Source organism: Rhodamnia argentea, chromosome 11 (genome assembly GCF_020921035.1).
Source record: "Rhodamnia argentea isolate NSW1041297 chromosome 11, ASM2092103v1, whole genome shotgun sequence".
Taxonomy (NCBI): domain Eukaryota; kingdom Viridiplantae; phylum Streptophyta; class Magnoliopsida; order Myrtales; family Myrtaceae; genus Rhodamnia; species Rhodamnia argentea.
Genome location: NC_063160.1, coordinates 13,206,985 through 13,227,783, shown reverse-complemented (window position 1 = coordinate 13,227,783; position 20,799 = coordinate 13,206,985). Strand labels below are relative to the sequence as shown.

The window sequence follows — 20,799 nt, the reverse complement described above, 5'->3', positions numbered from 1 at the left end:
TATAGCCGGATCGGAAAGTCCATGTTGAGTCTGGTTCTTGCCGGATTGCCATCTCGTTGGTGGTGGCATTAATGACATCGGAGATGTGGTCCTCATCGGTGGGGAGAACTTTGCCGCTAATCTCGAGATAGAGCTCGGGGCGATCGGCCTATGCATTGTCTTGGAGTTGCACGATGAGAGGGATTCGCTTGCGATGCCCGAACCCAAAGCGAGGTTGGTGTCGGGGAGAGACTTGAGGAGGCTCAGCTCGACGGAGGACCGGTCGTCGATGACGACGGTTCCGAGAAGCTTGTCGAGCAGGGGTAGATTCGGTTGCTATTAGGGAGAGAGAGAGAGAGAGAGAGAATGCTCATGACACGGAAGGGTTTCTTGCGGAGAGAGAGCCATAATACTGAGAGTTTTGACAAGTGAGGAGAAAGAAAGGGTCAAATAAGAAAAAAGAAGTTAACGGTGTAAATGGGTAGAAATGTAATGGTAGGCAAATTTGAGGTTTTTTATGTGATAAAAAAAACTAGGGGTATATTTGGGTCTAAACTCGAAGTTGAGGGTTTTTTTAGGGAATTAGGCCTAATATGTAGTGTATTGCTTGAACTTTTAATTTGTTCAATGTGGTCCTTGAACTTTTGGCATATGTTCAATTTAATTTCTAAAATTATATAAAAATCTTCAATGTTGCCCCTGAACTTGAATTAATAGAAGGATAATATTGAAAATTTTCATATATTTGAGTGACTAGATTAAATATTTACCCAAAGTTTAAGGGCCGCATTAAACAAATTAAAAGTTTAGGGACTATATTGCGCATTAGGCCAAAGTTCGGGGATTCTTTGTGTCATTTTTTCAAAATATATCAAATAAAGTATAGTACATAGAAGATACTTGATTTGAGTGTTCGGTGGTATGATGCATTGGGAGCCATGTAATTCTTCAAACATTGAGATTACTACAACTTTGTGGATTCAAATAAAAATTCTTAATCGATTTTTTATGGATGAGTTGTTATATTGGTTAATTATATTGAGTAAATAGGATGAGAATGGCAAGCCCAATATAATATATGTGTCAAATGGGTTCACAACTTTTTCTCTGCGCTCATATAAGTTTGGATATGAGTTTTTCTAGTTTAAGTTAACTACGAAAGTATTTTAGTAATATGGGTCATGTTGGATATGAGTTGAGTCGGATAAGAGTCACTAGAGGTGCATTTGTTTGGATGAAAGTGTCTTCCGGGAATTAGTTTTTCGAACTTTCAGCCGTTTAAATTGTCTAAAAAATAACTTAGTTAACGAAAAACACTTTCTAGTCAATAGAAAATTCATATATAAAAGGGAAAACACCACAAAAAATCTTAAATTATGCTTACCGTGACACATTTACCCTAAACTTTTTCTTGTGACACCAAAAACCCCAAACTTGTATACGTGAGACACATTTATCCCAAACATTTTTTTATGACACAAAAAATCCCAAACTTATATCAATGTGATATATTTACCTCAAATTATCTTTTTGTGATGCAAAAAATCCCAAACTAATAAGCATGTGACACATTTACCTTAAATATATTAAGGTAAATGCGTCACACATATATAAATTTAAGATTTTTAGTATCACAAAAAATAGTTTGCGGTAAATGTGTCACATTAGTACAAGTTTAGGGTAAATGTGTTACATGGATAAAAGTTTGGGATTTTTGGTGTCACAAGAAAAAATTTAAGATAAATATGTCATAGTGGACATTATTTAAGGTTTTTGATGGCTTTTTTCCTATATAAAATTATAAAGTGAATTCCTCAAGAGATGAAAACATTTTTTGGAATTACTCATGTCGAACTTTTTAAATATTTTTTAGTATTTTAATATTTAATATTCTAATATTTTATTTCCTTTTTCTTTTTCAACCGTTGGTTGAGCCTCGATAATGGCACGCGATTGGACACATGAGATCGAGCCTCACCGGATCTAGGCAAGGCTTGTCCTTGCCAACCTCCTAGTGAGCTCGAGCTTGCTATTCTTGGGTGAGCTTGACCTCGTGTGGGCGGAGGAAGAAGAAATAGATAAAAAGAAAAGAAAAAATAAAAAGTAACAAATATACTATAAAAAATAACATAATATAAAAATAACTATTAAAAAATTCGATTTTCTTCTTGCCTTGGATAAAATCATGATATTGAAATCAATTTATAAATGAAAACCAAACACCATAAAACGTTTGTAGTAACATATTGTCAAATAAATGAATGTTTTCCCGAAGAAATCACTTTCCTTTTTCGTGGAGTTTTCCCCAACCAAATCACCCTAGATTTATATGGCATGGTACTTCACTAAAATGAGTTGGAACATTTTCGACTCAACCTAAATTAGACCCGACCCCCCCGGTTCGACAGGTCTATCAAAACCAAACATTTAAAAGAGATAATAGCATTAAAAATCTCAAAGTGCATTTCTCTCACAAAAAAATTTCAAAATGGCACCCCTGATCCAAATCTACTTTTTGCTGGCATTCTCTTCAATATCCCGCTAAAATGCATGCGTATCATTACAAGTGATAAACGATCACAAGCTGGATCCGACATGGAGAGTGACAGACCCAACTTGAAAAATCCATGTGTATGTATTTCAACAGGAGATTGAACGGAATGCTAACATAGAATAGCTTTGAGTCCGGATACTAGTATGAGATTTTTAATATTATTATCCCGAGCAAAAAAAATATATATTGATCATCTATTTTCATTTTCACTTGACAAGGAAAACAACATTAAAAATGCGGTTGGTCTTATGCGAAAATCATTTGACTAATTATAACTGTGATTCTAAAATTAAGAAGAAACGAAAACAAAGTACATAATGAGCGAGCATGAGAACATACTCGTTTGGCTTCGAGAACGACATAGATATGTCTAGAACGTTTTCATTCAGATTGAACAAATACACTTTTTTTTACCAAAAAAAAAAAACACTTTCATTAAAGAATAGACATTTGCAAGAAAATGATTTTTTTTTTTTCATTTTGACTTTAGAAAAAAAAAATAAAAGAAGAAAGTACAAAACTGAAAACGTTGTCAAAATCAAAATGGACCACCATCTCGAGGGGTTCCTTCCCACGTTGGACTTTTTGGCCTTTTGGTTTACTTTAGCCACCTGCCATTCGCTCGAGTCGTTGTTAGGATGGACTTGGAATTGGATCATTCAAGACATGAAAAACCCAATTCTTCTGCTTTGTCCAGAGAAAAATTATCAAAAAAGTCCTGAAATCGGCCCGGATCGATGCCTCGGCTCCTGAACTGGGGACCCTAGCGCTTGCCGTGGAACCTGAGACCATTGGGGCTCAGGATACCCGGTCGAAATGAAGAATAACAAAAGAATCACAGCACATGCAAAGGATCATGAACGGATCCCTTAAAGAAAAACGGAACAACTGAGATCTGAGACACTGCAGATGGTTTCGACCCTGTGAATCTCCTCTGGACAACGTCCGTGATTCCAAAGAGATAAATTGCGTCTCTCTTTCTTGGCTGGAAAATTCAAAGGGCCTGCATTTTCCGGTGTTCGCGATTCCGAAAGAGATCCTGAATCCACTGTGTCAGAAAACTTCCACATTCCTAAAGATCTGAATTATCAAGACAGGTGCTGCATGAAGCTCCTCAAATCACTGCAGATCGGACGTATGCGGCGATGTTTAGCTGGGAAAGAATCGATCCCTGCCTTATACATATGTCCCGGAAAACCGAAAAGCACATGCACGATATCGTGTTCATGATCACTTTGTAAAGCCTATTTGGTTATGGTAGCCACAACATCATTCACATTGGATTGCTAGAAGGAAAAAAAAAAAAAGAGAGAACAGGAGCTTGTTCTTCAATGGAGTCTCTCCTAGAAACTCAAAATCTTGACCAAACCTCTATTAACAATCTATGTGCAGCAGCACATAAAGGCAAAAGGGGTAAAGCATAAACCCCTCCCTTTCAGCTATAGTGTATTATAGGCTTATTCGAGTCTGCATCCCACAACCCGCCCTCCTTCACATACTCGAGATACCTGGCCAGCTCGGGCCTGGCCGTGGCCTTCTTCCTGCGGCGGCTGCCGTCGAAGAGACTGAACAGCGGGTGGCTATTGCTGACTTTCCTCGTAGGCTTCCCCTGGGGATTGGCCGGGAAGACCACCTCCGGCACCGGGTTCGAGGACGAGCCGAGCGCTCCGGCGGGCAAACTCGCGGTCCTCTTCAGTTTTCCAGCTTCCGAAGGAGGTGCGGCGGGCTCACGGCCTAACTTCTCGTATCTGCCGCGGCCCCTTCGGGTGCTGAAAGCTCTAAACATGGCTCGGGCTCGGTCTCCGGTTTTCGGCTCCGGGGGATCCAGATTCATTTGATTCAGGCAGCAGACCTGCTGATATATAGACGAGCAGTGAATATAGAACGGTGGTGCGGGGTATTGGGGAAAACGTGTGACGTTTGCTAGATAAAAATAGTGAGTGTTAGGTACGCAAAAGTTGTGATTTTTTCTTCTTTCTTTTTGTTCAGTTTTGTAGTTCTTATCGATCTATAGGCCAAGAAGAAACATTCTCAAAGCTCAGGCACGCCTTCTTGCCTCTTTGAACGGATCAAAACGACGAGGCGATTTGTTCAGTCCCTCTGACTGTTTCGCCTTAGTTACCTCACGATCTTGAAGAATTGTTCAGGAGCTGATATCATCGCACTCGGAAATGGGAACCACATGGAGGGCGAAATTCGTCCAAAAAGTCTTGCATCTATTTTCCTTTTACCAATTCAGTCTCGAATCTTTTAATTTTTGTCGATTGAGTTCATCCAACCTATTTTGGTTAGAAATCACTGATATAGACACCGTACGTCCTACGTGACACGGTCGGTACTAACATCTCCCATCCCAAGTGAGGCCTCACCGGACCTTGCTCAGATTTGGGGGAGGGTTGCGCCCTCCCCTAGATTTGGGCCAGCAGAACCTCGCTGGGGTGAGGTACTCCGAGGCTTCGGGAAGGCCTAGGTGACCTCTGCCGACCCTTATTGGTCGACATTCACGTCGGTGGTTTACGGGCCAAAATTGGTGAGATATACTCAATTGGTAAAACGTGAAAAAAAAAAATGTTGGCAAAAAAAAATGGCAAAGTTAAAAGATTTAGGACTAAATTAATAAAAGTATAATAGCTTTATGATTTTTTTAAGACAATTTTCCTGATGATAATGTGGTGATTATTTAGGGGTGATCGGTTCCAGGGTGAGTAATTCCCATCCTAGAGCCAATAACTGTCCGCTAGGGATCGGGTTTCGCAAAATGAGAACCGTGAACCACTTACTCATTCTATGGACCCACCCAAAAATTGAAACCACCGGTTCGGTTCCTGGGCAGGTCCATGGAACTAGACCTACGGAGCACCAGCGATTACCCGTTCCATATATATTGTCGTCAACATCTGCCTTATTTCCTTTCCATATATATGCTGTATAGGCCAAAAAAAAGAAGAAAGGTAGACAAAGAAAAAAGAAAGAGAAGAAGAAAAACGGTAGCGATCACAGCACAGTCCCCAAATTACTTCCCTCACAGGCCGTTCAATTTGATCTTTTCCGCAGTGAAAAGAAAATGATGGCCGCTTCGTTTTCCCTCCTTCCTTGCGACCCTCAATCCACTCTTCCCTCTTCTTCTTCTTCTTCCTGAAAACCCGAAATCCTCCAAAAAAAAAAAAAAAAAGAACTCCTGAAAATCTCCATCCATGAAATCGCCGATCATACTCTCGCTCTCGCCTGCTGCAATTTTGTTGGCTCTCCGCCGGTCCGATGACGGAGTTCCGGTCTCCCGATACCCTAGACCGCCTCGTTCCAATTTTGAACAGGTCATGGCAGTATTCACGTGATCGAGAGATAGCTTGAATTTAAAAAAACTCATACATATGTATGTTATATAAATAGGTCCAATCCGATCGGTCCAGATGGGTGGCTCCCACCTGAAATCGAGAACCGGGCCGGTACTAATGTGGGAACCACCCAAAATTAGCTGGTTCGGTGCGGTCCAATCGGGTTCGGGTGAACCCCGACCTTTTTGCTCACCCCTATGATTATCTACGCCTTTACGGGCCTCTATTAAAGGTATACCCATATCGGCATGTCGAATTGCCTGTTTATTAATGTCGTCGAGCTTCTTTCGTGGCTAAATAGGAACATAGACTTCATGGTGTTTCTCATTAGCAAGAAATCCTGAGGACCATGAGTGAGTAGGTGCTGCACTCAAATGTGACAAAAGCAAAAAGAAAGGCACTGAAGCTACACATCACAAGACAAAACTTGCGGAATTGTGCAACGAGATTACTTGTGGAAACTCCGGTGTGCTACAATTGGAGTGCGGTTTTGTCCTACAATAGAAAAATCTCGATAGCTTATCCGGCTAGCGAAAATCGCACAAACTCGAATTGATCCGCAAGAGAATACGTGCGATAGTCATAGATCGTGTAGGGATGTGCCGTCACATTCTTATGATTTTGACGGTTAAATCGTGATCCTCCGTGCGTACGCTTGGTACTCCTACTTCTTGTTATCGAAGTGAATTTTCGCGAGAAAAGGTTACAGCAAAATAAATAAGGTTAGTATCACGAAAAATTTCAAACCGATACAGTGATAAATTTACACCAAACTAATTTTTTAGATGTGACGAATTTGCCCCAAACTAATTTATTAACCATAAAAAATCCAGAACTGATACACATGTGACAAATTTACCCTTCGTTAATTTCCGTTAAATTTGGTTAATATTACGAAAAACTCAAACCGATACATTTGTAATAAATTTATCCTCCATTAGTTTCCGTTAAATTGGGTTAATACTATGAAAAACCCAAATTGGTATACCCGTGACAAATGAAGGGTAAAATCCCAAATCGGTACACCCGAACTACCTCTTGCCATCTAACTTAGCAATTTGACAATAAAATTTAATGAAAACTAACGAAAGGTAAATTGTCTTAGGTATACTAGTTTAAGATTTTTGATGATAGAAAAACTAATTTGGGATAAATTTTATCACATGTATATCGGTTTGAGGTTTTTCGTGATATTAACCCAAATAAATAATCCTGTCAGTCAATTGTCCACTAAAGTTTACATTCATCAGTTTTATCTAAAGTGGATAAAACTGCAATTTTGATTGAATCATGATAGAATTTTCACTGTGTTAGTTTTCCTCCATTTGTTGAAATCTTCACTATTTTGCCATCGACTTATTGTGGAAAAGACGGGCAAGCTCTTTGAATTTCCCTTTTTATTTTAAAGAATAAAATCATTTCTTCTATCTTTAAAAGCATAGAAAGTATTTTATTTTCACTTTTTTGGCCTGATAACTACATTCTCAGTCTGCAAAGTCACGACTGATGAGTTATCCATTTAAGTTTCTAATCTTTCAAAACGAATTTTCAAGTAATCAAACATCCTGATGAATAAGACTATAATCTGCAATTTGGTCGCCATGCCTATGAATCCAGGGAACCATTCTTTACCAGCTAGCTACTAAGCATCACGAAAAAGAAGCCATATGCGTTTTGCTTAAGCCACTAATGAATCTGAGAGATTCAGGAGAACCGTTAGATCAGGCCAAATCAAAGCGAAATACAAGAGAACTATTCGGAAAAATGGATAAATACTTGATGGAAGATTACAAAATTTTCTCCTCTGGTGTATGGTACCACCCTGGATTACTCAAATTAGATTCGCGAATTCTGCTAGACAACTTGACAAAGCAAAATTCAGTTAAGGAGCAGATTTCAGGGGAATCAAATGTCCCTTCCACTTCTCCGCACTAGTTCTGAGTGATTTCACCAGTTACGGTTACCCAAGCATATATCGGGCCAGTGGCTAGACATCGGAGAACCTCCCGATGTCTGCTCCACGACATTGCAAACCACTAGAGTAACAAAAAACGAATTTATTAATCTAGGTCAATTGGGTCGGTCACTTCTAACACGGTCTTTAGAAGTGTACCGGGACAAGTACTTCGGTTTTTAGGGAGGTGCTCTTCGATGTCTTGGAGGAATGAAACTAAACCAGCACAAGGATGATCTCAGATGCTTCCTGAACTTATGCCCTAGACATCAACATTCAATCAGCGTGGCAAAGTATGATGACCAACTTCCTAGAACTTGTCGGTTTCATGAAGAAGAGTACTTTATTAATAAAAGAACATATGGAAAACAAGTCTGACACAGATTTAGAAAACTATGTCTGGTGGAATACCTGAATGTGTAATCAGAGGAACAGTCACTCCAAGTCAATGTTAAACGAGTGCCCACTTGACCACAAAAATTGAGCAGGACCAGATGCCTGGTAGGCATCGTGCTTTGAATTCTTATCCAGCCTCAACTATTATTAGACATCAATTGCGTAGTCGCTTAATCTTCAGATGACAGCATACCTCCGAAATCAAATTTCAATTGGAGATACCTAACTTCAGCACGGTTGGGTAAATCAAGTTGCCTTCTGCAATTTATCTTGCAAAATATTATCTGGAAGGATAAGCTCTGGAGGTGTTTCGCGAACCACACCCAGCATAGAGTCATACTCCTCATCACGGTGAGCAAACTTCTTGCGGAGCACCTTCTCAAACTCAATCTCATCAAAGCTCTTTGCATTTTCAGCAGCATGGACCTGAGCCAAGTTGGAGTAATTTACAGCTGACTTTGATATGAAAGCCATCTCTTCTTCCGTGAGCTTCCTCAGGAACTTGGCTGGATTCCCTGCCCATACCTGTGATTCAGTTGTTTTAGTAGACAAATGTAAAGCAGTTAAAGAGTCGAGTGATACCATAGAGAAAGGCAGGTAACGAGACACAAAAGAGAGATTGGAAATCACAAACTACTTGTTCGAGATTATTCAATTTCTCTTCAGCCAGGTTCAGACCAGGCAGATGCAATTGACCTCAACCAAACGCGCTGCCCAATTTCTATATAGCTCATACACTACCCAGTTTCTTTTTTCTCATTGTTTCGTTCGGGGTGAAATGTGAACCGTGCAAAGTAAAATCACTGTCAGCCTCGGACATTACCATGCGAAGGTTGACCATATTGACAGATTGAAATCCGGCTGTAAACCTCAGCTGTGTAATGTTGATCAAATTATAGTACTCAAGATGGATGAAAGATCCAAATCTTAGCAAACAACAGTAACAAAAACAATGGTGCACCAAAATATAAGGAAGATAAAGATGAGGAGAATAAGGTCAGCAAAACCATCAACATACATGAAAAGGACAGGAGAAGGATTTCAAAATTACAATCAAATCAGCAGATTTAGAATTTTTGGGGAAAAATCAGCAGGGTTAATATTACAAACCTCTCCACAAGGAATTCTTGTATTCTGCCTTACAAGGGCTCCAGCAGCTACCATGGCATGCTTCTCAACATAGACTCCATCAAGAAGAGAGGCACCCATACCAACAAATGCCTCGTCCTCCACAGTACATCCATGTAAAACAGCACTGTGACCTGAAGAAGGCAAACTGAATCACCAGAATGAAACAAACATGATGCAACTAGATATTCAATTTGGTTATAGTTTGGAATAAACAAATGGTAACACACCTACAGTAACGTTATCTCCGATAATAGTTGGCAATACTTTGCCACTTAAGTTTGATTTTGCCACATGAACAAGACAGTTGTCTTGTATATTAGTCCCTGATCCAATGCTAATGTTGTTCACGTCACCTACAGCCACAGAAATGCGAGATCATAAATAAGCAAAAAGTCCTTTCAATATCAGAACAGGTTGCAAGGGTCAAGCTCCTTGTCAATTCAAATTCGTGTTACAAGATGAACTTCTTAAGAGATGATATATGTACAGATAATAATTCATCCTTGTAGAAGATCCAGCAGCATCTAGATATAGTATGTCTTCCTTCCAGCAGCAAGACTGAGGAAAGAGAAAGAAAAAATAGAAGGTCTTGACTGTTAAGACTTAGCACGAGATAGATTCTTCACTGGCACTACAATCACCTCAGATGCCAACACATCCTCAACCAAAACCCTTTTAGGCTGACTGCATTAGCAGCTTTTATGTTATTTCACGAGCTTCCTGATTTTTTCAGATTATATAGAGATCATATTCCAAAAATCAGGATTTCATGCCCCAAATCCTAATCAGTACATAGCTTATAAGTAAGAATTATGCGAAACTTCAGTTTCAGTGTCGGACCTAATGGAAATCATCTCAACCATCATGACTTCACCGTCACACAATGATAAACTAAAAGATGAGCCCAAATGCAGATACGGACAAGATGCAAACAAATAAGTTATAAAGAACAAATCTATACCAAACTCAGAATCCGTCTTAGATCTCATGGAAATGATCTCGCCCATAATTACACTGGTACACATTGATAAACTAACAGATAAGCACAAACGAAGATCCAGACAAGATGCAAACACACTTATGATGTGTACAGTTTTGGTTAGTACGTGTTAGAAAGTTCGAAACACAACACTGCCAACAATTTACTCATTAGCTGTTCATACTTCTTGATTTCATGTATGGAAGCAAGAGCATCCCCTCATTGCAGTTGCATCCAGAATATAACATTTTGACAAGGGTCATCAAATTCAATATGGCACGGCTTACCCCTCAAAACACACCCATACCAAATGGAGGAACCTCTGCCAACCTGAACGTCACCAATGATAGATGCGCTTGGGGCCACAAATACATCTTTGTCAATTACTGGAGCTTTGTCAAATATATTCATGAGCGTCCGATGCCTAGATACTGTACAAAGAAGATAGATTAGTTAAAAGAAAAATACCTATAAATTTTCTGTTTTCATATCATATAAAGAACAACTAATGTTGTGTTTGGTTGTCAGGACAAGGATCGTGATAAGATAGGATAACATCAGAAATATGAAAAATATGCTATATCCTATATCTTGTTTGGTGGGCAACTAAGTATAATACCGTATTCAGTAAACCTAGGTTAGAATTGGATAAAATTGGGGGTTTTGGGGAAAAGAGGGGTGGGGGAATTGGGATGGGGAATACTTTGGAGTGCGACCTCCGCATGTGATGACACAACGGTGGTCCGTGGTGCTCATATTTGGACGAGAGAGAGAGAATCTCGGATGACCATTGCATAGTGGTCGCAAGCAGTGCCCCCGTGGTGGCACCGCTGTTTGTCCCTTAACATGATTACCGTTCTTTTTTTGCTTTTTCTTTTAAAAAAAATTGTCATCAAATCTAGGTGAGATAGTTTTATCCCACCCCTAAACTTGGGATACTTTATTCCGGATTATCTGACCTAATCCAGGTCTATCCAGTCCAAAGTATGCTACCAACCACATATCTTATCCAGGCCCCTATCTGGACTACCAGATAGGGCCTAAGCAGTTCAGATCAAGTAAGAAAGTTTATGTTATGCAAGCTAACGTGCACTATTATACCAGTTTTTTCAAAGAATGAAAATTGAAACCATGAACAAGGCAATAATGGCAGCAATAAGGCCCTTTTGCCACTTTGGAACCCTTTATGTGATTGAAAAAAGTACAAGAAGAAAAGAAAGATAAGAGAAGAACAGAACGTCCTCTCACACCTCTCACCTTTGTAAATGTAGAGGACTGAATTCCAATTCTTATACAGCCAACATATGAAATACAAAGCCAATATAGCAATCACTTGGGTCCAAAATGTTTCTGTATTTTCTTTTTTATAAATCATGCCTTCAATAAAGATCTATCGTTAATTTTCAGGACCAAAACAGTTTAAAGGGCATTGTACAATGCCCTAGCAGGCGCAATGGAAAGAAAAAGAAAAGAAAAGAACAGAAGTATGAATGTAAAAGTAGATTCAAATAAATTTTAGAACAGAAAGAATGCACCACCTTAAATGATGCATTTCAGTGCCCTCACAGTTATTTTGCCTCTAAAGGATCACACTGTATCAGGTAGCGTATGCTAGACTATGTAAATTCCTCCAACATTCCCATCATACCCAAGAATTTGCCTAACATATATTCCCCCTTTTATACAAACATTGGTTTGCATAAAGCAAATAGTCAATGTTGCCAGCCGCATTGCATAGGATGGCAGCCTCGAATAGTTGACATATTCCCACACATTTCAAACAATCAATGCAAATTGACAATACCAGACACTTCTCCATGGTGCTGTTCAAGTTAAAAATCTCATCATATCCAGCCCAGTAATGATAATTGTTGCCTCCTCCAAAGTTTTTTAAGGAGATTATGCAGTCTTTCCAGTCATAGTACCTTTTTTCCCTTCCGTACGAAGTTTATTTTCAACTAAGACTTCTTAGTTTTACAAATCTTTCGCCTTATATTTTAGTTGGCACTCAAGGACTAATTCAACTAGAAGTGGAAATATCTAAAAGTAAAATTTCCACGTTGATCAACCCTTTTGATGGCATGCGAATCCAAACACACAACCGGACTTGTCCCTCCTTTCTTTAACACGAGCAATTACTCATTTATTACATGACCGACTGAAAGTTGAGCATGTGAAGCATGACATGATACAGTAGTAGAAAATGTATTGAGGGTAGTCTATATTAAGCTACCAACACAACGAGAAGACAAATTGCAGATTAAAACTCAATAGAGGATGAATATCAGGCGCAAAAAAATAATTGACTGCGAAGTATTAGGAAATGCCATTTTTCAAGCATTACTAATAGTAGAAGACAAGAAATCAACAAGTGATAAGCCACTATCCTCATAGTTTGAACTAAGACCGACCCGGTAAATCCAAGACTCCTCTTCATTAAATTGCTCGTAGAAATACTATTACTCAGCTATATTGTGACCGAGGTTGGTCACCCTGCAGAGAAAAGGGATACCAGGTAACTACAGATTCTTCAAACATATCCTCGAGGGGTTATGGCCTTGTTTTTTTGTTTTTCCAGCCATTGACAGATTTTGGTATGGAACAAAAGTGGTAAGTTTTTTTTTGGTAATGACAAAAGTGGTAAGTTTCGCTCCATAGATAACTAAAATTCCCCAAAACATGCTTTGTCAAGGTTCCGAAAGACCAAACTGTAAAGAAGTCTCTGTAGTTTCTCTAGCTAAAACATGTCTAATAGCATCAGTAATTTCAACTACTCAAAGAGAGATTTTCCCCTTTGAGGCAATCTGGTTTTTGGCCATAATACTACTTCCTTTCAAGTACAGAAGAGAAATGTTGTGCCTTTGACCCAATTAAGCAAACTATGCAAAACCTACTACATACATACAGAGAGAGAGAGAGAGAGAGAGAGAGAGAGAGAGAGAGAGAGAGAGAGTTGTATAACAGTTGTTATACAACTGATTTTGCAATAATTCTCATTGTTTTGTGGAATATGAAGATTAATACCATGCTTACGATAAATACGAATTCATAAAGAAGATTACTATCACGGACGCTCAGTGTTATAGTACCCATTTGATGCCTCATGCTTTGTGATAAATTCCAGCAGGCAACTATGGTCCACTCAAGTCAAGTTCGAAAGATTATACAGGCACATCCAATACTTCCAAGAATTTACAAAACCCTACACCAGCCTCTATCGCTTAACTCACTGAATTGACGGTTTCAGCGCGGGATCCAACTATAATATCATCTTTTCACCTCTGCACCATTGAACCGATGGCGAAATCATCCTCATAAACCTCAATCGACCACTCTCTGCCGAAAAGCACCACAAAATCATTACTCCATCAATCTAACGACATCACCACTAAAAGCACAGCTTCGAATCACCTATTCCTCCGCCGATTCTCATTCCAATCGCCTCCACGCTGAACAAAGCTAATTCGAATGCAACCACAATAAAAAGGGGAAAAAAAATTGGTGCCAATGATTGGTAGAGAGAGGTACATTGTTCCTGGAAGTAATAGTTCCCCTGCAATCGGCAACCGAGGCGATCGAGGGCTTGGCCGGTCTCGCGGATCCAGAATCCGACGGAATAGATCGCTTTCCCCAATGTGCCCATCCTCTTCGCACTACCTCCGATTGAGGATTGCTAAGTGATGGTGGTTTGTGTCAATGGTGTTTCCAGCTGCGACTGCGAGAGAGAGAGAGGGCTGGTCTCTCTAAGCGAACTGAGCTAATTCCAGTTGGCACGAGGCTGCTGACGAAGCATAAAGTTTGTGTTTTTATCTGCGGAGACAGCCTATCCTCATATGCCACGTGTCGGCTGGTGGAGTTCCCACCGGGCAAATTTTCGTAGTTTTCGCGGTGAAATTTTCTATGTCGTTAGAGGCGGCTGGTCAAATTAAATAAGGTTGATTCATTATGAGTTCTTATTACCTTAGTCGATCGTCGATCAGAAAATCTCAATTCGCCTGTGGCGTAGAGCCGGGCTCATGCACCGAACATATGATAATTCTCATTTTTATCTTGACTTGTACCCGGTAATGCAGCAATGACGGCATGTTCAAAATTTATAGTAATTATAACTCAAAGTTTAGATCTTGTAGGAAAATGCATTTTCTACTTAGTGAAAAACCAAAAGGAAAGATGATGTGGTGCTTCCATCCTTAATCATTCCAATTTACTATTACAATGCATTTCTCTTCTTCTTCTTTTTTGTATTTTTGAAAAAGTCTAGATTTGATGTTGATTTGCAAAATTAGTTTACTAATTAATATATCAAGCTACTTTTAGACATTTAATTTATGTTGCTTGTTTAAATTAGAACTTGTCTGGCACATCACTTAGTGAATTAATTTTGTAAATCAAAATCAATAAATCTAATATTGCTCTTTTTCCCTTATATATTTTGTAATATTTACTCAAAATGGTAAACCACTCCAATCAAGAAAATACCAAAGATCCAGGGTAAAACAAGTCGGACATTTTAGGAACTTTCAAGGGTATAAAAGCAAATACTCCCTCAAGTGTCGTGGAATTTTTTTTTTTTTTGGTCGAAAAGTGTCGAGGGATTCGACAACAGCAAAATTATATAGGGATATTTCGTTACCCATAAAGCGAAAAATTTATCCGATCTAATTCTAGATTGTTCTGCGAGTAAAATTAATTTGTCACTGCTCTTTCGAATGCATAATGCATTCAAGACAAATTGCTTTTCAAGAATCTGAATGTCTAGCGCAAAAGTTGACTTCTAGTTTATATACAGAGAACACCAGCGAAAGTGCCCTGTGCCAACAGCCTCCCCATCTCGTACTTCCTAGACAGAACATTTCTTGGAGACTCTTCTTTGCCATTTGGTGCTCCATCGTGCTCTGTTCGGTCATCCATCTGGGGCCGGATGGACAAAAACGCAAGACCTAATGGAGTCTCTGCGGATACTTTAGCAGAAAGACGATAAGAGTTTTCAGTCTCTAGGACAGAGCTCCAGACAAAGTTCACCGATGGTGGATTCAATTCGAGTGTCTTTTGATGTAGAAGAAGTGGATACACAGAGAAAGAAACAGTGTGATTATTGTCCTGTATCCCATTCTAGATCCGCCCCTCGCAATTTCAATAATGACGCTTCCGCTCGGTCAAATAGACCCCTTTTGAGAACCCGAAAGATTGAATATCTCCTATTTCAAACCATCCACCCTCTGTTTCGGCCAAAACGATTATCCAACACATGGAAAGGGTAGAAAACATTGACAAGCAAGTGCGACTTGTCCTCGGGAGAACATGACCAAGAAGTACACAAAAACAGCGAAGGTGAAGCTGCTGAAGCAAATCAGCGAGACAAAATAAGCACAATTAGCAACTGTAAAACTCATCTGTAGATTGATATGACGTAACTATGCTATATTGTACTTGGAGGTTTGGATACATACTCGTTCATGGGCCTATGAAAACTTTGTCGTTCTCATGATTCTTTACTTGCAGTACTCAGAGACAGACATTTGTTCACAGGAAGTAGATACCAAAGGCTGAAACTGCAGCCTAACGACTGTTCAGAAGAAGAAGAGTTGACTAACTTTACTCAAAACGCTAAAACTCGCCAAGAAGGGCATGCAGCAAGGAGTCTATTGGCCTCAACCATAACTATCCGATACAACATCAATCCACTCGTCCCATCTTCCTCACTGCCTCAAGCTTTCGACAATGTAAGATGCATACAAGTCCCTGCACATAAGGTAACCAAGATAAAAGGACACAATTTATAGAAAGATGTGGCTTAATAAGTCAATTTGTGGAAACCATAATCTGAAGAGATAAGGTAAAGAAAATTAGTTTAGTTCCTAAACAGACTAAGACTTTTCTCAAACCGTACCCAAGTATACCGAAGAAACTAATCTGAAACCACTTAAAGAGAGGAGAACACTGACATGGAGTACTTGATGGCATCAATAGCAGTCTCAGCTGGCAGAAAGTCCTCAACGTTAACCACCTTGTTCTCATTCTTCTTGTCTGTCAACCACAACTAGTAAGGAATCATATATATCTCAGCTAGGTATTAGTTCGGACAGTGATTTCTTAAAGAATAATTAGCATAGCTATAGCATCTTCACCAATGCTACACCACTTTGGTTCACTAAGTTGTTTTGATTGTGTGACTGAGCAAGCTAAAAGACTGCAGGTGACCTAGTAGATTATATTAGCTATTATAACTTCCTAATAAGCGAAGTTCAAGAACCGAATTGTCATGAGAGGATACAGTCCTCAAAAAAGCGCCGGATCTCAGCAAGGCGATGAGGAGGAAGCTGCTTAATGTCCGTGTAATGGCGAAACTCAGGATCATCAGCACAAACAGCAATTATCTTGTCATCCTTCTCACCCTGCAACAAGAATCAGACCGTTGCAATGTATCAGACTACAAAATAATTGCCAAAAGGACATGGTTCAGTGGTCTCACTGTTGTAGAGATGAAATTTTAAATTTTCCTCTCACGTGTCCTCTCTAGCTTTTGTAACTGTGTGCTGCATCAGCAACAGAACATATCTAAAAAGCCGTTACCTGATCAATCATTGGCATTAATCCTATAGCCCGAGCACGGAGGAATGAACCAGGTAAGATGGGCTCCTGTACGAAGAAGCATCGAAAATCCTCATAATGATTAAAGAAGCTGAAGGAGAAAGCTTGGAAAGTGATTAGGATATTGTGTTCAAAGACAATCTACCTGCATCAGTATCAATACGTCCATGGGATCACTATCTTCACAAAGTGTACGCGGGATGAAACCATAGTTGTGCGGGTAAACCACTGATGAGTAGAGAACACGATCAACCTATCATTACTTGAGCATCAGTCACTCTGCCCTTCTGCGTCAGCTGGAAACATCACACATATCTGTGCCCAAGTAGGCCAAATTTTACATCTACTAGGTGGCCTTACAACTAATTGTTGGTAGAATAGAGGATATGTCCAACAAATGTTGTTTGACTCTCTAAGGATAAATAACACGACCATGATTCAAAGAGATTTCTCTTTACTCATTAGAGCTTGCTAATAAACTATTGACATCGATAAGATGAAAGATCAAGGACACTCATCGTCATTATAAGTGAAGTACCTCCACCATCTATTTTAAAAGATATTCCTGTCCTAATGAGGGAATGTTACCACATATTGTACCCGATGAACTTCTGAAGCAAGTTACGTAGAGCACAACTCCTAAGCAACATGATAGGCAAAGTTGCTAAGCCTGAAAACAAAATGAGACAAGTGGAGTAAACAGCGACGAGGAAGGACCTTTATAAGACCACTGGTCTTGTCAAGCTCGTACTTCACCTTGCTACCTTTGCCGATCTCAACAACCTATACAAAGGGTTCAACAATGGATACAGTGAAAGAAGAAAGCAAGATGGCAGATGTGATGCTCAGACAAATAATCATATGCCGATTACAATCTGCAAAGGTGCACTGTCAGTTTTCTATATATTCTGCACGACAGAGCTCTTGAGATTCACATGATTTAGAAAATGACGGTTACAATCCACACGAGAGAGATGGTTCATCCAAACTTACACAATTAAAAACTGCTGGAGCACCTGGTCCTGCAAGTTAAATAGCGAACACCGACAAACTGTTACATCAGGACTTGAAAAACAAGTGAAAAACATTACTTCAGGTAAATGACAAGACTCCGCAAGAATTGGAAACTGATAAGTGGTTCACAATATAGAAAAGGAACGAAGGCTCAGAGAGATACCAATTTCTACGTCATGCCATGGGTGAGCAGCCACAGACCGTCGAGTCATTGAGTTGAGAATCCTTTCATTCAGGGCAGCGGCAGGGAATCCTGAACTCTTCCCACTTGCTCCTCCGCCAGAGTTGGCCATATCTCGACTTTTAAAAGATCTTGAAGAAACATCAAATAAAAATCAGGTACATTAACATGCTTCCAAAGCACAAGGAACTCCTCAAAACTCACTCTATATGCTATGAGCGGCTGACAACCGAAAGAGCATCTCCTCTACAGAGACTGATTAATCTTATACATTCTATATAAGGCAAGTTTCGCTAGAAACCAACGTAGAAGAACCGAATAGTTACTTAAAGGAGACAGAATCAACAGCAGGTGGAAATTAGACCTTGCAGATTCTTCGCAACTCTGCCGATCGGTTCATTCAGTTAGCAAAACACAAAAAAATTTAAGATGCTTCATCTAGATCAACCACACGCTTATCATTTATCTTGATCAAAATCATTAGCCGAGCACCCAACCAATTGCTCCGAAAGCCAGGAAACGCAAGAAGTCGACGCAGATTCTTCACCATCTTTAAAAACTGCGCACAGTCTGGTTACTCACAGAACACGGAAATGCAAAACCACATGCGGATTACTCGTAGCAGAATCAACACAAGGAAGAAAGCAGGACCGCCTCCTACAAACCGCGATCAAGATTAACGAAATGTACCAAAGCAAACAAAAGCAAAAATCAAGTGCCCAGCCTCCCCTCGAGTCCAAGCAAAGCACTGACAAGCTCATTCCATGCACAGTAATCCAGCAAGCCACAGAGCCAGAGGACACCTATACAAGCAACGTGCGCCTGCGAACGAAAGGAATCGCTCGTCGAAAGCACGCGAGATCGACAGGTCCACACTCGGCTAAACCAGAACCAGAAACGAATCGGTCGCTAACGACGGACGGAAGCGAGCGGCGGACGCAGCCATGGAAGAGCGATGAGGAGGCCAACTTACACCGGACGAGGGGAGACGATTGGAGATTCTTCGGTTTCGAGAGTCTATCGCGAGCATGCAAGCGGCAGAGACAGAGCACGTGTTCTAGCTCCTGTAGCGGAAGGTTGAAGAAGGAGGGATCCTCTCTCTCTCTCGCTGCTTGTCAAAGCATTTTCAGCTGCCGGTCATCGCCGGATACTGGCCGCCGGATGCGCAACTGATTATGATCGAACGGTGGATGACTCGGGACCATGTGTCGGGATTCGTGCGTCCTCGAAGATCGCAACTCTTTTTCCAGGAGAAATTATTATCTTGGACTTATACAGTAAATTAAATCCGAAAACATTGGAAATATTAAATACAAAATTTAAAAAAATGAAATGTGAATCCTCCCAAGATCTACCCAACCGAGCAAGTATAATTTAGAAATAAATTTTGATAACAAGTGTCCTAGATAATTAGATCGTGATGCTTTTGATTAAATAAAAATTCTTAATAACTTTTAAGCGCATTTTTCATTGAGAAAATTTTAAATAAGGGCCTAAAGTACTTATATTATCTCAAATAAAGACCTGAGACGATCTCTTTATTTCAAAAAAAGCCCCGATGAAAACGTGTTTTTGTCAATTTTTTTTTAATTTCTCTTTTCTTTTCTTTTTTTCTAATTTAATTACGCCAATTATGGTTCCTTGCGCCACGCTGGAAATGCCTGGGAGCAGCCAACCAATGGACGGAGGACACGTGTGTGGAGCGGTCGACATTAGTCGCTGCTTTTTTAAAAATAATTCCGGGTGCGGGGGGAGGGGCACGGAAAGTGGACGGTGGGCGTAGAGGATAAGCTAATGGAGGATATGCCCGGAATAAAATTTTTTTTTTTTTGGATGCCATTTTATTTATTTATTTATTTTCTTTTTTAAGAATTTTAACTTTTGAGTTTTTTATTCGGAAACTTTTGAAGTTTGTTAACGGGTATCCAAGACAACGTATATTAAGTAATTAAGGCTCCGTTTTATCTTGCGAGTAATACATAGTTTCAAAATATTTTTTTTTCTCTAAATATGATCATTCATGTCTCTTGCAAAATGAATTAAAGAAAAAAAAATATTTCGACAATAACGTTTTTTAACATCTATTCACGTCAAGCGATGGGAGTAATTATTTTTAGAGCGCGTATAGGAGCACTTCTACTCTAAAATCAGAAATTGATTTTTTCTACTTCTATTTTTGATTGGAAGTTGATTTTTTTGTTCCTGGAGAGAAGTATTTTTTTTTTCAATCCTTTCATTGGCTCTATTGACACTTAAAATAATCCAAGAAAGACTCGTGACGAGCACGTGAGGAGGCGATAATCGCCTACGGGAAGGAACACCGAAGCAAGGTACGTACCAATCGAAAAGGTGCCACGTGTCGGGGTAAACTCTGGCGCCACTTCCTTCTAGAGCAAGAAAAAGCGCGCGGAGGGAGGCCACGATCGAGGTGGTTGGCGGTAATTCCCACGAGGTGAAAAGAAAAGGCGCGAAGACCGGGAAACCGTCATCCACGTGGCTTATGGAAAAGAGCAAAGCGTGGGCCCAAAGGAAGAAACCGCTCGGCGGTTACCAAAGAGTTTGCTTATAAATACCTCGCAATAGCAAGATACACACACACCACAAATCCAAAACACTTGCATTTTCAAACTAGCTCTTAGCCTTTAGCCTTTAGCCTAGCCTAGCTATAGTTTTAGATCCCCGTCG

The 20,799-nt window shown here is 39.8% G+C and overlaps 4 protein-coding genes across 5 annotated transcripts in view; 1 reads left to right on the top strand and 3 right to left on the bottom strand.

The window, feature by feature from the left end:
- LOC115736252 (transmembrane protein 53-B) overlaps positions 1-20,799 on the top strand; it is a 391,123-nt gene that overhangs the window by 354,538 nt on the left and 15,786 nt on the right. The gene's annotated exons all lie outside the window — the stretch shown is intronic.
- On the bottom strand, positions 3,743-4,415 carry LOC115736411. Its single transcript, XM_030668116.2, has one exon. The coding sequence runs from the start codon at positions 4,365-4,367 to the stop codon at positions 3,969-3,971; it is 399 nt and encodes a 132-aa protein (XP_030523976.1). The 5' UTR covers positions 4,368-4,415; the 3' UTR covers positions 3,743-3,968.
- LOC115736410 (gamma carbonic anhydrase 1, mitochondrial) lies at positions 7,925-14,104 on the bottom strand. Of its 2 annotated transcripts, XR_007196950.1 has the most exons (6): positions 13,857-14,104; positions 10,616-10,759; positions 9,577-9,702; positions 9,329-9,480; positions 8,202-8,743; positions 7,925-8,059 (listed from the first exon to the last, which is right to left on the bottom strand). XR_007196950.1 is itself a non-coding variant. In XM_030668115.2 (5 exons), exons 1-5 carry the CDS (start codon positions 13,969-13,971, stop codon positions 8,465-8,467), a joined length of 816 nt encoding a protein of 271 aa, XP_030523975.1. In that variant the 5' UTR covers positions 13,972-14,104; the 3' UTR covers positions 8,147-8,464. The 2 variants fall into 2 exon arrangements, 1 of the variants encoding a protein (XP_030523975.1); XM_030668115.2 differs by lacking the exon at positions 7,925-8,059 and having other exon boundaries at positions 8,147-8,743.
- On the bottom strand, positions 15,730-19,149 carry LOC115736255 (soluble inorganic pyrophosphatase). Its single transcript, XM_030667854.2, has 9 exons — positions 19,088-19,149; positions 18,097-18,245; positions 17,913-17,941; positions 17,637-17,702; positions 17,065-17,172; positions 16,902-16,967; positions 16,603-16,723; positions 16,274-16,355; positions 15,730-16,070 (listed from the first exon to the last, which is right to left on the bottom strand). Exons 2-9 carry the CDS (start codon positions 18,224-18,226, stop codon positions 16,028-16,030), a joined length of 645 nt encoding a protein of 214 aa, XP_030523714.1. The 5' UTR covers positions 18,227-18,245; positions 19,088-19,149; the 3' UTR covers positions 15,730-16,027.